At 41.8% G+C, this 18,636-nt stretch overlaps 1 protein-coding gene across 1 annotated transcript in view; it reads left to right on the top strand.

Annotated features, from left to right (window-relative positions):
* The window catches only part of LOC139736543 (coatomer subunit alpha-like), a 65,608-nt gene that overhangs the window by 27,070 nt on the left and 19,902 nt on the right, over positions 1 to 18,636 (top strand). Inside the window, exons 9-11 of the mRNA XM_071647293.1 lie at positions 16,813 to 16,895; positions 17,531 to 17,748; positions 18,438 to 18,513. Coding sequence (XP_071503394.1) covers positions 16,813 to 16,895; positions 17,531 to 17,748; positions 18,438 to 18,513 — 377 coding nt within the window. The remainder of the gene's footprint in view (positions 1 to 16,812; positions 16,896 to 17,530; positions 17,749 to 18,437; positions 18,514 to 18,636) is intronic.

Raw genomic sequence — 18,636 nt, 5'->3', positions numbered from 1 at the left:
ACTGTTGTCAAATCACTACCCTGATTCAATTTTGGCTAGTCCGCAAAAAAAAAAAATGACTATTAAAACAAACATTACGACATATTAGTATGCCTTAGTAATAGTATCGTCCAGCTTGTGTACCAGCAGCACGATTATAAAGATTCTCGAGTACTACGTGTTTATGTACTGAGCTACTGTACGCGATGTATACATGTTTGCGGATTTACAGATCAGCAGTTGCGATCTTAACAAATTTAATTTGTGAGGGAGACAAAGTGAAGAAACTCGCATCTGAACCTTCACCCCTCTGAATAATATCTTTCTTTCAATGCAAACTTTTTTTTTGGGTATATTCAGTTATTGTTTACTATAAAACATAGTCATGTGTTATTTTTCAGGCTTTTTAATGTTATTTATTGGATTCTAAACATCTTAACTATTCGAGTTTCTTTTCCCCTGACTGATATCTGAAAGTCTGCCATAACGATGTTCGCTAAACAGTTTACGTTCCATACGAAGAAATCATGTCTTTTAAACGAGGAAAAAACTGTCGGGGGATGGGGGCTGTTATGTGCCCTAGGGGGGTGGGTTGGTTTAGATACCCGAGAGTACTCAAATAAATGAGCGTACCAGTTGACCTGCAGTAATATGCACGTTTATTACCGAAGTAATAAAACAAACAAGAAACCCTGCAAAGAACAAGCAGAGAAAAAACCAACATCATAACACACTTCGTATATGCCATGATAACATCAGCAATGCATTAGCTTGTTACACTTGGTTCTAACACAATCACAAAAACTCTCAGTTGTTTATCTCAGTCCACGAGAGTTACCGTAAGACTGTAATTAAAACTGTAACTCAATATGCATAGCTCTTCCTCACTATCAGTGATCTATAATAATTCCCATCATGGTTTACAATACCACTGAATCGTACACCATAACTGCTTTATGTTGCATCATCAGTGTCAAATGCATATCAACTCCTTCAAATGAAATGAAAAGTTGAACTACAGCTGTATCACTTCCAAAACATTATCAACTGCTTTCATTTCTTCAGTAGCCTTGTTTAGCATAATCCATACCAAAACTTCTAGTCTGCCAAGTTACACATCACATACTAGCAATATGTCATACTAATAATTTGTGTATGAAAACATAAAACAAACTTATTCTCCTCCTACAGATGTTAACCGTTATCAAATCATTATAGAGTCACCTCATTCTCTCAATAAAACCTACACTTGGTTTCAATATACTGGAACCCACATTATTACTGACTAGTAAGCTTAAACGCAACTTGCATAGTCAACAACAAATTGTAATAATGGACAACATGTTCCACTCCATGAACTTGCATAAATGCGTAAGGAAATTGAAACATATTTATACCCAAAGTCAAACGTCACTTGTCTTCTGAACAGGTCACAACAGCTATCAGCCTCGTGCGATAAGCTGTCTCCTCACTGCTGATACACAGCGGAAGTTATCCTAAATAAAAGAAACATACACACACGAATGGTCCTTATCATGGTGATTTTCAAACCATAGCATTCACACCGCTGTATGTCATCTCATACAACATGGTTCTAAGATTAAATGGCAAATAAGCAACTATGCTCCCAAATGGATAGTGCCTCAACAGGTGGGCAGTTTCATACACATACCGATACCATGGGCGCGGCCATCTTTAATTCATTGTTTACATGAGAGCGCCCCCTAAGTCAAATGTTTTCCATCCGCACGATAACTTCTGAAGGATGTGCATTCACGCCAACCTCACGTGTTGTCTGGCACCTACATGTGCTCTAGCTAACTTGCTCACATTCGTGAAAGTCTGATGTACCATACATACTCTAATCATATGAACATGACATTTAAATGAGCCAATAATAATGATTACTACAACTTCCATTCATGCAAACCAATATTCTCCCACTTTACAAACTCCATCGCATGGTGTAAATCACGCAACTTCACTCCCACTACTCTATGCAAAGTGTGTGGCTGAGTGCACTGCTGTGTACTCTGCATGCAGCTAACACACAGGGTCAATGGCTAAGAGGACAATGACTCCGTTCACCTCAACATTTCATCTACTCTATAAAGCCGTAATATGCATTCACATTACTTTTAAACTTCACACACAGTAAGCATAATGCATACATAAATCATGTACCCAACGAAAATATCATTCAAAAAAACGAAATACAAGCCTACTTACAGCAGATTTCCTCCACGTGACCTGTGATTGCCTCTCCCCTTCTCTGCAGAGCAAGGTGCAATGCCCCAGACCACCGGAACTGTTTGGCTCAACACTTTCTGTGACTGATCACTCACCAAAATATCACTCCTCCTTCCAGTAAAAATTGTATTCCTGGTTATTATTTTCATATTCTGAATAACCTTAACTATAATTTACAAAGCACATGCTCATTCTTTTCTCTCCCATAGCATATCTAACCCTCAACATTAATCAACAAACAGAACTATATTTTGTACACGTGCAAGTACACATGCCCCAAAGTGGTGAAGTGAAACTAGCTGGGGAATTAGTAGCATGGGATGGCATTCCCATGGCAACTGTATGCTGCCACTGGCTAGTCCTTATCTCTCTCCAAAAACAACAGAGTGTTTGTTTCCCTGTGTGGCACTCTGTAATAAACCCTATAGGCAAACCGAGCCTGTGCAATATAATACACTTTCTCATCACAAAATTCTGTCCTCTGACATCTTCCCCGCTTGGGGAACATTCGTCTCGATTGTTCCATAACATTCATTCTGGTAAGAATAGAAAGCATACAAACACCTTTAAACTATTCTCCCATATACTGGTAAGTCACTGAATTATCCATACCAACATTGGAACGGCACCTTTGGAATGCAAATGAAATTCCACCACTGCCTACACAAAACCACCTCCATGAGAGTTAGTGCACAGCTTATAAAAGTACACTAATGTGCAGGATAAACAAACTGTACACATGCAAATCCTGTGTGCATTTATAATCCAAAAGTCAGATTATTGAGACCTGCAACCACAAACAAGCCTATCATGGTACATCCATCTGCTCCTTATATCCAAACTATCAAACCACATAGATATCAGTGTATCGACATCTATGCATGTGGTAATTATATACCTTGAATTAAGATACACAATGTGAAGCGCTTCAAATCTTCATGTATACAAGGAATAACTTCTATAGAATACCTGTAATAACCTGTATACACAACTGGTATACCTGAAATTCTTCATGTATACAACCTGTACACATTCAACCTGTGATAATCAGTACACCACTACTGTTATAAAAAAAGGCCTCATGTATACCTTATCCTGTATACATTCAATCTAGGACAATTTGCATACAACCACTTGTATGTAAAAAGGGTTCTAAGTCCTGTATGATGCACAAACGTACAAATACTTCATGCAAACATAACAATGAGCCATTCATCGTCTATATGACCTGAGAATGAGCTGAAAATGAGATGATGTATCTCAACTCCTAAAACTCATACCTCGTAGATAAATCACTATCAACTCCACTGATACCATGTATCCTGACTCTATGTACAAAATGAGGGAAGTGCATCCCACTTCACGACATGGAAGCAACAGAACATATTCCTCCCTGAAATTTATCACTTTTACCATTTGAAGTGCAAAATACACTTACTTCTCAGGGTTTGCTACAAGTATTTCTTCCCCGCTTGTTACATGGAACAAGCTTCAATACTCAGTGAGACGGCCTACTGATCGATGACCTCGGCCAATGCTCTGGGTTATGGTGCACTCCCTTCGTCGATCTACTTGATCGTCTTGGTACCGGCCTCTCTTCAACCATTCCCGACGGTTCTTCATTATCAGGCAGACCATTGTATCTCCATTCCAAATTCCAATGATCATCGTCATCCTCACTGCAGTCATCTTCAGTGTCACTGGAGTCATTGTGCTCGTGAATGCTGCGATGATTGTCATGGCCGTGCTCCTCGCCATTTCCATTTGCACTATCGTTACTCGGCAAGGCTTCTGGTAACACATTACACAATGGGTTCTCTTCTGCACGGGGATCCTGCACAAGTTGTCGACGATTAACCCACTTAGCTTCTCCTCCCATGGCGGGCCGTACTTTGTACACGTCATTCTCCTCATTCTTATCAACGACTACATGAGACATTTCAAAGAACTTGTCTTGTAACTTGTGCCTCCCAGTGAAAGCATTTCTCTTTCTGAGCACTCGATCTCCAACCTCCAATGGAGCAGCAGAAGTATGTTGGTTGTGCCTTCTTTCTTCCTTCTCAGCTGCCTCTCTGAGTCGATTTGACACAATGCGGTGAGCTTTCTGTATGAGCTTTTCTTGCGTCGCAACATGATCCTCATTCCAGTTACTCATCGAGCGATTCAACATGTGATCGATAGGCAACGATGGCTTCCTGCCAAACATCAGGAAATATGGCGTCTCTCTAGTCACCTTGTGTGGTGTTGAATTGTACACGAAGAGTATGTGCTGCATAAGTTCGGGCCATTTCCTGCGTTCTTTGGGATCTAGCGACCTGATCAGTGCACACAAAGTCTTGTTCAATCTCTCACATTGGCCATTTCCAGCCGGATGATAAGCTGTAGTGTGGGACTTTGCGATTCCATAGAGCTTGCACAGTTCTCTAATGACGTCACCCTCAAATGACCTGCCCTGATCGGAGTGAATCCTGGCTGGTACCCCATAATGTGCGATCCACTGGTCCCTCAACACCTTGGCCACCGTCAAAGCTGACTGATCACGACATGGCACAGCTTGCGCATATTTACTGAATACATCTGTGAACACAAGCACATCTTCGAACCCTCCTTTCCCTCGATCTAACTTCAAAAAGTCTATGGCCAGTATCTCTTGAGGGCGGAAAGCTAGCAGGTGACGTAGAGGAGGTCGCACTGTAGGTGTAGGAGTCTTGGATGAAACACATCTGAAACATCTCCTGATGTACTCCCTAGTGTACTGACTTATGCCAGGCCAGTAGCATCTCTCTCTCAGCAAACGGAGGGTGCGGTCAACCCCTTGATGGCCCCATTTATCGTGTGTCATTTCCAGCATAGTCTCTCGTAGTGCTTCTGGAATGAGTAGCTGCTGAATGGGTCCAGAAATGGGGTCATTTACTTCCCTGTATAGTACACCTCTGTACTCCTTGTAGTTGGCCCACTCCCTCAGCCATCCCTGACTCTGTTGGCTCTCCTGAATATCCAACTCCTCTCCTGGCCTCCACTTTCTCTCCCACAACCGCCACACTACTCCGAGCGCCTCATCATCCTTTTGCATCGCTGCCAGCTGGTCATGATTGTATGAAGGCAGTACACCTAATCTTGGCTGATCATCTATCTCCCCTCGACATACTTGCACGGCCGTCGGGCACTGCGACTGCAACTCATCTCTGGGTAGTGCTGAGGAGCTGGTTGCCTCATCCACCATCGTAGCTACCATTTCGCTTGTCATGTCATCTGGTCGCCTGCTGAGGGCATCCGCGCACCTGTTACTCTTGCCTGTCCTGTACTTAATGTCAATGTCAAAAGGTGCTAGCTGAGCAGCCCACCTGAGCTCTGTAGCTCCCAACTTGGCTGTGGATAAATGAGCTAAGGGGTTGTTATCTGTCAGGACTTCACAATGGGCACCCATGAGATACGGTCCAAACTTCTCCGTTACAGCCCATTTCAGGGCTAACAGCTCAATCTTGAAGCTGCTTATGTCAGTGTAGTTCTTCTCTGAGCCACGAAGACATCTGCTAGCGTAAGCTATAGGGTGAAGTTGTCCATCATCCCCCCTCTGAAGCAGACAGGCTCCTAACCCTCGCATGGAAGCGTCCACTTCAAGTACAAAGTCCTGGTCAAACTTGGGATAGGCCAGTACGGGTGACTCGGTCAGCAATGACTTCAACTCAACAAAAGCATCCTCTTGTTCCTTGCCCCAATGAAATGCTGCTTTGTTTTCTTTCCCCTTCAGGGCAACTTGATGCAAGGGACCAGCGATCTGTGAGAAACCTCGAATAAAGCGCCGATAGTATGAAGCCAATCCGAGGAACGAGCTGACTTCTCTCCCATTCTGTGGTCGTGGCCAGGTCTTGACCTTTTCTACTTTCCCAGGGTCCACCTGTACTCCGTTACTGGAAACCACATGTCCCAAGTACTCCACTTGTTGACGGAAGAATTGACATTTCTTCCCCTTCACTTTCAGTCCATTTGCCGCCAGCCTAGATAAGACTACATCCAACCTCTGAATATGCTCCTCAACCGTGGGGGAAAATACAAGAATGTCATCCAAGTACAGAATGAGCTGACTCAAATTCAAATCACCCAGGATATATTCCATCGTCCGCTGAAATGTGCTGGGACTGTTTGTCAGTCCTTGTGGCATACGAGTGAACTCGTATAGCCCCCAGGGAACTCGAAACGCCGTCTTATCCACGGATGCTGGGTCCATCACCACCTGAAAATATCCGTGCGCAAGATCCATTGTTGAGAAGTATCTCGCCTCTCTCAGTGCCTCCAAAGTCTCCTCAATACGGGGCAAGGGAAACGAATCTTTCACTGTACGCTCATTGACTTTCCTGTAATCTATGCACAGTCTAACTGACCCATCTTTCTTCTTAACGAGTACAACAGGACTTGCATAGGGACTCTTGGATGGACGAATAATTCCTTGCTCGAGCATCTCCTGGAGCATCTTCTTGACTTCAGACATCAGAGCGGGAGGTATGCGTCTGTATGGGAGTCTGATTGCAGGCCCATCCCTCATCTGAATCTCATGTGGGACGACATTACACTCTCCCAGATCAAATGTTCCAGCTGAAAAGACTGCAGCATGTTTGTCAAGCAGCTTGGCAACTTTCGCCTCTGTCTCCTTTGACAGCCCTTCTAACTTCACGCCTGGGGGTAGCTCTGCAACCTCAACTGCTATCTTGGTAGCATCCTCACGTTTTGCAGCACCACAGTTGGCATCCTCCTGCACCACTTCGCATAGTGACACCACAATTTTTTCGTCTTGCACTCCTAGCATGACTTCTGGCTTCATCATTCCTACTGATGCCTCAGCTACTGTAGTGTTTCGCGTGAGCTGAACTTCTTCACCAGTTTCATTCGCCAGCAGTACATCAAGAGGGGAGCCAGACTCTAGGCGATGTAGTCCCTCGTAAGCTTTCACCTCTGCTTTGACCATACTTGATGTAGGATGCACCACAACATCACTTGGAAGCATGCTCCGATCCTCTGCACTCCAGTTGCAGATAACGCGCCTTACTGTGAAGGGAGGAAGAACTTCGTCACTCACCGGATGAATCTTAATGGAGCTCACATGAACGTCAGGACCCTTTGCCTCTCTTACAGGACCACCAACTGCCGTCTTCATCTCACCGAAGATGGATGGGTCGGTGATGTGTCTCAGGATGTTGCAGCCCAGCAGGATTGGGTACTTGGTATGCTTCACTGCACACGCCTGGTCTGCAACTACCAGAAAGCTTCCAGTTAGCTCTCGTCCTTTGATCTCCACAGGTACCTCCACGTATCCCTGGACTGGTATCTCGATACCTCCGACTCCTACGACATTCAAAAAGAGCCCTGCCGTATCCTGCAGCTCTCCGAGCTTACTCTTCAACTCCTCATGATAGAGCGAAGCAGGAATAATGGATGCCTCGGCACCTGTATCGACGACACATCCCACTTGCACACCTCCAATTGCTATCATACAGCATGGGCTTCTGGCAACTAATCGATCCACCAAATCAGGTTGAAATGAAGTTTCACCAGCCACTACACTCCCTCGGTTAGCTCCTGGGTGCACTGGTGTATCAGGTGCACTGGTAGATGCTTCTGGCGCGGAGCTTGCTTCCTGCTTCTTCGTTGGGCAGTCCTTACTTGCATGCCCCTCCTTCATACAGTTGAAACACACAATATCCTTCGTACATTCCTGCTTTGTGTGGCCTTTCTGCAAGCAGTTATAACATTTCAACTTGTCTCTCCCTCTCTTGGGCTGCACTCTGGGAGGATTGGTCTGTGCTTGCACGAGTGCTTGCACACTTTTTGCGAGTTGAGCCACATCCTTCTTCAGCTCGGACAGCTCGCCCTGCAAGTCGGGTCCATTTTTTCCATGGTGTTGTGTGGTGGGACTAATATCCACTCGCTCCGTGAAAATCTCATGAACTCGGGGCTTCCTGACTGGCTCCTGATCCCGAAAGAAGCTCAGCACCTCTTCACGCATTTCAAGAAATGTCTTCTCTTTCGCAGCCATCTCAATCCTTCTGAGTTCACGCTGGACCCACTTTTCTTTCGCTCCTCTGACGAACCTCTCTTTTAGTGAACCATCTTTCAAGCGTTCCAATGCTTTCCGGTCATCCTCTGCTGGTGCCGCCTTCACCATCCGGTCGTACATCCGCATAAGCACACGGCTGTAGTCCGCAAGTGTTTCACCTTCCAACTGATCTCGGTTGTGAAAAGTTTGGCTGAGAGAAGGGACAGACTCCACCGGCGCGAAGAGAGACTTTAAGACGTCAATTATTTTGTCGCTGTCTTTCCGCACATCATCACTCCTGCACAAGACCTCTTCTTTAGCCACTCCAGCTAAATTATCCAACAGCGCTTGGGCCTTGGCTTCTCCTGTAAGATTATAGTGTCTAGCATAACTAGAAAACTCATCCAGCCACTCTTGGAGTGATAACTCTCCTCGTGAAGGGCCTCGAAACTTGCTGATCTTCACTGGTGGTGGAGCGCGTTGCACATTCAATCCCTGTAACGCATCGGTGAGCGCTGCAATCATCTGAGTTACGGATTCTGCCATTGCTGTAACAAAAGGCTCACAGTGGGAAAGAAAACAAATACAAACACCATAAAATCTCAGTACACAATTACTGACAATTACTTAACTACGTAAGTAACTCTAAACCACTCTGACATCCAGCTTGGATGTCTACTCGGTTGAACCACATCCAGTTCTGATCAGTCTCTGTCTATGATGCCACGCAGTCAGCATTCAATCCGCACCACCAACCAGCCTGGCTCTGTCTGGTGTTCGATGATCACGTCCTCGTGCGGATCAGTCAACGTCTCACGGTGACAATCTACGATGCCACGCAGTCAGCACTCCATCAGCACCGCCAACCAGCCTAGCTCTGTCTGGTGTTCGATGATCACGTCCTCGCCCTGATCAGTCAACGTCTCACGGTGACAATCTACGATGCCACGCAGTCAGCACTCCATCAGCACCACCAACCAGCCTAGCTCTGTCTGGTGTTCGATGATCACGTCCTCGTGCGGATCAGTCGAACGTCTCACCCAGACTTGATGCTGTCTCGCCGTCAGTCATGCATGTGACACCTGGATCCAATCAGGCTGAGGTCTCGTCCTCCGCTACGACGATGGGGTTTCTATCACTGCTCCACGTCAAAAATCCTGTCCGTGACGCCACTTGTCGGGGGATGGGGGCTGTTATGTGCCCTAGGGGGGTGGGTTGGTTTAGATACCCGAGAGTACTCAAATAAATGAGCGTACCAGTTGACCTGCAGTAATATGCACGTTTATTACCGAAGTAATAAAACAAACAAGAAACCCTGCAAAGAACAAGCAGAGAAAAAACCAACATCATAACACACTTCGTATATGCCATGATAACATCAGCAATGCATTAGCTTGTTACACTTGGTTCTAACACAATCACAAAAACTCTCAGTTGTTTATCTCAGTCCACGAGAGTTACCGTAAGACTGTAATTAAAACTGTAACTCAATATGCATAGCTCTTCCTCACTATCAGTGATCTATAATAATTCCCATCATGGTTTACAATACCACTGAATCGTACACCATAACTGCTTTATGTTGCATCATCAGTGTCAAATGCATATCAACTCCTTCAAATGAAATGAAAAGTTGAACTACAGCTGTATCACTTCCAAAACATTATCAACTGCTTTCATTTCTTCAGTAGCCTTGTTTAGCATAATCCATACCAAAACTTCTAGTCTGCCAAGTTACACATCACATACTAGCAATATGTCATACTAATAATTTGTGTATGAAAACATAAAACAAACTTATTCTCCTCCTACAGATGTTAACCGTTATCAAATCATTATAGAGTCACCTCATTCTCTCAATAAAACCTACACTTGGTTTCAATATACTGGAACCCACATTATTACTGACTAGTAAGCTTAAACGCAACTTGCATAGTCAACAACAAATTGTAATAATGGACAACATGTTCCACTCCATGAACTTGCATAAATGCGTAAGGAAATTGAAACATATTTATACCCAAAGTCAAACGTCACTTGTCTTCTGAACAGGTCACAACAGCTATCAGCCTCGTGCGATAAGCTGTCTCCTCACTGCTGATACACAGCGGAAGTTATCCTAAATAAAAGAAACATACACACACGAATGGTCCTTATCATGGTGATTTTCAAACCATAGCATTCACACCGCTGTATGTCATCTCATACAACATGGTTCTAAGATTAAATGGCAAATAAGCAACTATGCTCCCAAATGGATAGTGCCTCAACAGGTGGGCAGTTTCATACACATACCGATACCATGGGCGCGGCCATCTTTAATTCATTGTTTACATGAGAGCGCCCCCTAAGTCAAATGTTTTCCATCCGCACGATAACTTCTGAAGGATGTGCATTCACGCCAACCTCACGTGTTGTCTGGCACCTACATGTGCTCTAGCTAACTTGCTCACATTCGTGAAAGTCTGATGTACCATACATACTCTAATCATATGAACATGACATTTAAATGAGCCAATAATAATGATTACTACAACTTCCATTCATGCAAACCAATATTCTCCCACTTTACAAACTCCATCGCATGGTGTAAATCACGCAACTTCACTCCCACTACTCTATGCAAAGTGTGTGGCTGAGTGCACTGCTGTGTACTCTGCATGCAGCTAACACACAGGGTCAATGGCTAAGAGGACAATGACTCCGTTCACCTCAACATTTCATCTACTCTATAAAGCCGTAATATGCATTCACATTACTTTTAAACTTCACACACAGTAAGCATAATGCATACATAAATCATGTACCCAACGAAAATATCATTCAAAAAAACGAAATACAAGCCTACTTACAGCAGATTTCCTCCACGTGACCTGTGATTGCCTCTCCCCTTCTCTGCAGAGCAAGGTGCAATGCCCCAGACCACCGGAACTGTTTGGCTCAACACTTTCTGTGACTGATCACTCACCAAAATATCACTCCTCCTTCCAGTAAAAATTGTATTCCTGGTTATTATTTTCATATTCTGAATAACCTTAACTATAATTTACAAAGCACATGCTCATTCTTTTCTCTCCCATAGCATATCTAACCCTCAACATTAATCAACAAACAGAACTATATTTTGTACACGTGCAAGTACACATGCCCCAAAGTGGTGAAGTGAAACTAGCTGGGGAATTAGTAGCATGGGATGGCATTCCCATGGCAACTGTATGCTGCCACTGGCTAGTCCTTATCTCTCTCCAAAAACAACAGAGTGTTTGTTTCCCTGTGTGGCACTCTGTAATAAACCCTATAGGCAAACCGAGCCTGTGCAATATAATACACTTTCTCATCACAAAATTCTGTCCTCTGACAAAACAAACAAAAACAAGACAAAAAACAAAAACGAACGAATGTTGACAGCCAAATAACTTCACAGTTCGTAGGTGAAGTTCCTTCAAACTTTCCAAAGTAATACGTAGTTGTGAGCGTGAAATTGCCAGGATTTTGCTGTCTAACCGGTTAGTGGCTGCATCACATACTCGTAGTGAATTTGTGAATATTTGTGAATATTTCTGTGAGTAATCAATCCCTTCCTATACAATTTTTTAGTTCAGTAAACATTTGAAATACTCAAGTAAGTACACGATAATAAACTGTTCGATATTTCTACTAATGGTCAAAAGAAAGGCTATAATTAGAATCATGTTCTTTGCGATGACAACTCATGAGCTATAGTTCTTCGATCGATATTTCCAGGCTATTTACACGCGGTTTATTCCCCAGTGCGCGCATTCTTTCGTCTGGCACCTTGGGTCTGGCACCTGGTTTTGTGGAAATTTTCCACAAGAGGGGAGAGGGGTGGGGTGTCAAGTTTCTCGTAATGCCAGAGAGTGCATACACAATCTCTTTGCTTCAGTTACTGTTGTGTTTTTTTCCCTTTGCTGGTAATGAACGTCTAGATTTAACTTTACGAAGGTTGCTAGCACGTGGTTCTTTTTGTTGTGAGGTGTATGTATTTTTTTTTTTTCATCATTCATGGGCCGGAAGGGAAAGAAGTATGTTCAGCAAGCTGTCTTTTACACTCGCATTAGTAATAACTTATCATCACCATCACTCAGATCACTCAGCCTTTTTCTATAAACATTCAGAAACATGACCAACATCATCATCAATCAAAGATTACTGTAGTATTCCTCCCGTCTATATTTCTTTTCTGAATTATCCTCCACTGCTCGCTTTAATGATTAACAAAAGATCGTAACTGTTCGTTACTTTGAAAGTTTGCAATTTCCGAAGTCTCGTTATTCGAAAAAAAAAATAAAAGCAACAACAAAATTGTGTTGCTGTTTTGAAGATTCGTCAATTCAAAAACGAAGGAAGGTTTGGTTTTCTAAATGCTGCTAATCCGAAAACAAAACAAATTTTTGACCACGTTATTCGTTTTCAGATTAACGAACCGTATTTCCCATTTTCAGATTAACGAACCTTCGGAATGTCACAAAATGTTCGGATTAACAAACCCTAGTACACTTTCAGATTACTATAGTAACAAACATGGAATTTGCGTTTTTCGGATACTGAAGAACGAACCATCGGAATATAAGTACACCTAGTATCATCATACCTGACTCTTTTTGGAATAATAACCACCACGCAAAGAAATTAACAATGTCAAACTGAGAAACTGATTTCATGCCTCAAAATTTTCCCTGATGCCGTCTATATATTTCTTTTCTGAATTACCCTTCCCCCTCCACTGCTCGACTGAAAAACAAACAAACAAAACAAAACATAAAGTTACAGTTCGTTACTTAAAGTTCGTTACGAAGGCTAAGATTCGGAGGAACGAACCAATGGAATAAGTACATGACTCTATCCAGAATACAAACATCACGCAAAAAAAATTAACGATATCAAACTGAGAATTTCACTTTCTTGTATTTCTTGCCTCAAGAATTTCACTCCCTTCTATATTCATTTTCTGAATTACCCCCCCCCCCCCATCCCCTAATCGACAGAAAAAAAAACAAAAACATAAGTTACAGTCATTCCGAAGGCTCGTAAATCCCAAATTGACGAAGGGGGAAAAACAAGTTTCGTTTTTTGAAGAATCGTCGACTCGAAAACGAAACGGGGGTCGATATTCTCAACGTTGTTAAACTCAAAAGATAAATGAATAAATAAACAAATAGGTAGATAGATAGATAGATAAATAAATAAATAAATACATTTTCGTGCCGGATTAAGAGTTTTCAGACTAAGGCACCTTCGGAATAATCCCACACACTGTTAGTTAGTTAAAAGTTGATGCCTATTCAGGTGGTCACAACTTACGTTTGAAATGAGAAAGTGCATGGGAGCATTTGCAGACATTTAAAACATCCGACATTAACGTTTTAGCACTATAAAGAGCCGAAAGTTACCGTTATTCATTTTCGATTGTAAGAGCAATCATGCAACATTTACTAGTATTTTAGCACCTTACGGAGACGAATGTTACCGTTAATCATTTTCAAATGTAAAAGCAAACTACCGACATTCATTTTAGCATCTTAGGGAGCTGAATGTTATCCTTATTCATTTCCGAACGTGAAAGCAAACATCCGCTATCTATTTTAGCATCTTACTGAGCCGATTGATACCGTTAATCATTTCCAAATGTAAAAGCTACAATCTCTTATTATTTTAGCATCGTACGGAGCAGAATATTACTGGTATTCATTTCCAAATTTAAAAGCAAACACCCGACATTTATTTCATTATCATACGGAGCCGAATGCTGCTGTCCACTTCCGAAAGTGAAATGAATCATCTGACAATATTATTTTAGCATCGTACGGAGCCGAATAGTAGGGCCTACTGTTGTTAATTTTCAACGTCAATGCAGATATCAGACATTTACTTTCCCATCAAACGCAGCTGAATGTTACTGTTATTCATTTCGAAATGTAAAAGCAAATATCCAACATTTATTTTAGCATCGTATGGAGCAGAATGTTACTTCTATTCACTTCCGAACGTAAAATCAATCATCTGACATTTATATCAGCATCTTCCGGAGCCGAATGTCATTAATATTTACTTTCGAAAGTAAAAGCAAACATCCGACATTCATTAATTTTGATCATAGTACGGAATTGAATATTATTGTTATTCATTTCCGAACGTCAAAGGGATCATTCGACATTTATTTTAGCATCTTCCGGAGCTGAATGTTATTGATATTTACTTTCGAACATTAAAGCAAACATCCGGCATTTATTTCACCATCACACGGAGATGAATATTATTGGTATTCATTTCCAAACGTCAAAGGGATCATTCAACATTTACTTTAGCATCTTACAGAGCTAAATGTTATCGCTAATTTACTTTCGAACGTTAAAGTAAACATCCGGCATTTATAGCATCTTCCGGAGCTGAATGTTATTGCTATTTACTTTCAAACATAAAAGCAAACATCAGACAGTTATTTTATCATCGTATACGGAGTTGAATATGATTGTTATTCATTTCCGAACGTCAAAGCAAACATCAAACATCAATTTTAATGAATCAATGTTACTGTTATTCATTTCGAAATTTAAAAAGCAGACATCCGACAATATTCTAGCATCGTATGGAGCAGAATATTACTGCTATTCGCTTCCGAACGTAAAAGCAATCATGTGATAGTTATTTTAGCATCTTCTGGAGCCGAATGTTGCTATTTACTTTCGAAAGTAAAAGCAAACATGCGGCGTTTATTTTATCATCGTACGGAGTTGAATATTATTGTTAATCATTTCCGAAAGTCAAAGCAAACATTCGACATTTATTTCAGCATCTTCCGGAGCCAAATGTTATCCTTATGCATTTCCGATCGCAAAATCAAATATCTGACATCAATTTTAGCACCGTATGGAGCTGAATCTTACCGTTATTCATTTCCAAAAATATAAACAAACATCCGACGTTTTAGTATCATACGAATATTACCATTATTCATTTCCAAAATTAAAATGAAACATCTGACATTAATTTTAGCATCTTGCGGAGCCAATTGTTGCCGCTGTTCATTTCCAAAAGTAACGACAAACATCTGACTTTTTCCTACGGGAGAAATAGGACGACTTCGTAATACACTGTATTTAGTTCTTGAGTCACTTGACAGATAAAAAAAGATCTAACCTCATGCATTCAAAATTTTACATGTATGGAGCTGCCTAATTAAGGCATACATTCGCGTATGAGTGTAGACCTACATGTGTTTTCATAAACCCTCTTCGATCGCTACTTTCAAAGTGTTCCCCGTTCAGTGAGATCACACCCCATAATTACGTTTTCTTTTCACCATCTTATAGCCAAAACGAAACGCAAATCAACTCATAACCAATGTTGAGACAAAGGAAAGCGTCGGGACACGTCGTTCATCGTCGGGCTATCACAAGCATCATTTGTAATCAGGAGAGGTGCGTCTGGACACGTCGCTCGCTATTCAATTTAAGCACTGGCCGTGACCATTCAGAAATCTCGCTATATCTCAAGCGCCATGTCCCGAAACGTCGGCACTATCAAAACGAACGCTTGCGTGAGCGGAGGTCACGCAACATAGAAATAATCAACAGCTTCTTTTGAGGGTGTCGGCAAGTGTCAGCAAGCGTCGGCAAGCGTCGCGGTATCATCAAAATGATGGCGCGTAGTGCTTTGACCGACGCTTAGCGACGGAGTAAAAACATACTGCGACGCACTTCATTGTTCTCGCAATATGTCCCCGTCGCTGAGTGTCGCTCTCCGTCGCTCGCAGTCCCTACTTTACCAGGTGCGCCTTAATGTATTTTTTTTTTCATCGCTACATTGTATTTTGTGAGCATTTTTAATGTATACATGGCCATTGATAACAATGTCTGTAATTCAGCCTCCGGGCTGCGAAAGATATTGATTAATAAAACACCATTTCAAGTTCAAGTTCAAGTTGGTGTCCTAGAGGTATGGAGTCGACAGTCATTTGTTGGGTCACTATTGATTGTGAGAGCTGCTTTGCCAGAGCTTTGCCTCTCAGTTTGATGAAGTATAAAGAAGGGGGATGACTCCAATATCTGTTATTTCACTTTATTTCAATCGTTAGCATGGACTTTCCTTCAGCCACAGGCTATTCAGATCTATGTTAATCTTCGGTTCGCTAGATTCAAGTGTAGGTTTAATACATCATGGTCTGGATTACTGTATACGCCGAATATTTCGCGAGGTTTTTATTTTCGCGAATTTTGCGAGTCAGGTGCTATTCGCGAAATTAAAGACACGCAAAAATATTGACCCTGATCCCGATGTGAATGAAACGTAAGCGTGTACACTTCTCCGTTCAGTACAGACTCCACAATAGCGATTTTAACCACTCGCGAAATCGTCGGGAAAATTTAGACTTAAATTTTGATTCGCGAAAATGTAGACTCGCGAAATATATGGCGTATACAGTATGCCTTTTGTCTTGTTTTGTTCTGATTTGCTTTTAAACCTGGGCTATATACACATCGTCTTCCGTAAGTTAATGAACTTGACAGAATTGTTTTCTCTCCCTCTTGTAGAACGTGCATCCAGACTTTCCGACGTGATCACGATCGCTTCTGGGTGCTGACCGCACACCCTTCTCTCAACCTCTTTGCTGCAGGTTAGTAGTGTGAAAGTTTGATTTGTTTTGTTTTGTTTAGTTCGGCTGGAATTTGCATCAAAGAATGTAAACTGTTATGCCATAACAGTGAGGACTATTCAAAGAAATCCTTGTTGCATAGGTTTTGCCTATGCCAGTGTCAAGACTGTTCTTCCTTCTACGTATATATTTGTAATTTTCCTATCGGATGTATTTCCCCAAAAGCTCTACTGCTGTCATGTTTGCTTAAATTGTGTGAAAAGATGTTTATAGTGAGGATTATAATCTGTGTTTACAAAGCAATGTCATGAGTAATTTGTCTTTCAGGAATTCACATTCAGAGTCTGTTTCTGTCCCTACATGAAAGATGGCAATATATCATACTAGAATGGACACCATTGTAAGTTCTTATTGAATAAAATGAAATCTAAATTAGTTACATGTACTCATATGCTGCAGTTTAGTGTCACTTTTTTAACTGCATTGATGTTATTATATAGATATCAAAGATGGTTAAGATTATTGGATGTTAGTGAGCAAGATTTACATGTGTATTGCTTGCAAGCAAGAAAAATGAAATCCTTTTGATTGCCACTACATGATCTGTTTGTTACAAAAACAGACTTGTTGACATCTGATCCTGTGGTTGTTTGTAGGTCATGACAGTGGCATGATCGTGTTCAAGTTGGAGCGCGAGCGTCCCGCGTACGCCACGCACAACAACCTGCTGTACTATGTGAAGGATCGCTACCTGCGCAAACTGGACTTCACCACCTCCAAGGATGTACCCGTCATGCAGCTCCGCGGTGGGAACAAGAGCCCCCCTTTCGCGATGTCATACAACCCTGCCGAGAACGCCGTCCTCATTGCCACGGTAAGTGCTGGATCTATGCAATTTTTTTTTTTTTTGGACACTTTTTTATTTCAAATGTCATGTTGTACATGAGATGTCCGTGTGCATGTTTTGTTTTGCAATTTTATTCATTTTTTTTTTTAGTGTGTGTGAATGGTGTATGGGCTTATTACAGTAAGTAACCATGTCGCATTTTTGGCCGACCTGACCTCTTGCAACAAAAGCGATGCAGAGGTCAACAATGCAAGACGCACAACGGCTCTAAAGTCCACCCTATACAAGAGTGAGACTCATACATATTAATGAGCTTCAAATGCTGTGTTTTCATCACACATGCTCTCAGAAGATTGCCAATCCTGCTTTAGGACTGTGTGTCTAAATGCCCTCCAATAGAAACTTATTTTGTCAAATGTCATACTGATGCACAGTGAATCTTCATTATAACAAAGTTAGATATATAGCAGGATATCTGATATAACAAGGCAATTTTGTAGGTCCTATTCCAGTCTTAATATATTCTTTTGCGTTTCTCCCTAATAAAAGAAGATACTCGATAAACAAGGAGATTTCCATGAACCCAAACAGCATGTTATACAATATTGATGTTCTACAGTTTATTTACAAAGTTTTGTGAAGGCTTAATCCGTGAGGTGCATTGTTGGCTGTGTGGAAATATGATGTAACTTTGCTCTGGTTTTCTTAACCCACAGAGGACCAGCAATGTGGACAACAGCACCTACGATCTCTACCAGGTCCCCAAGACCAGCGACTCCCAGAATCCCGACTGTGAGTTTAAATAGGATGAGATGATAACTGAGTATTATAGAATGGGTAGATAGAATCCTGTAGTCTCATTAGTTGAGAGTCATATCAATTTTTACTGGCAGCACCCTTTATCAGTGGCGATAG

This window comes from Diadema antillarum, unplaced genomic scaffold, assembly GCF_040938485.1.
Source record: "Diadema antillarum isolate AM-2024a unplaced genomic scaffold, OU_Dant_1.0 seq00000651_RagTag, whole genome shotgun sequence".
Classification (NCBI taxonomy): Eukaryota; Metazoa; Echinodermata; class Echinoidea; order Diadematoida; family Diadematidae; genus Diadema; species Diadema antillarum.
Note: the sequence above shows the minus strand (reverse complement) of the source record. Positions and strands in the feature narration are given on the sequence as shown.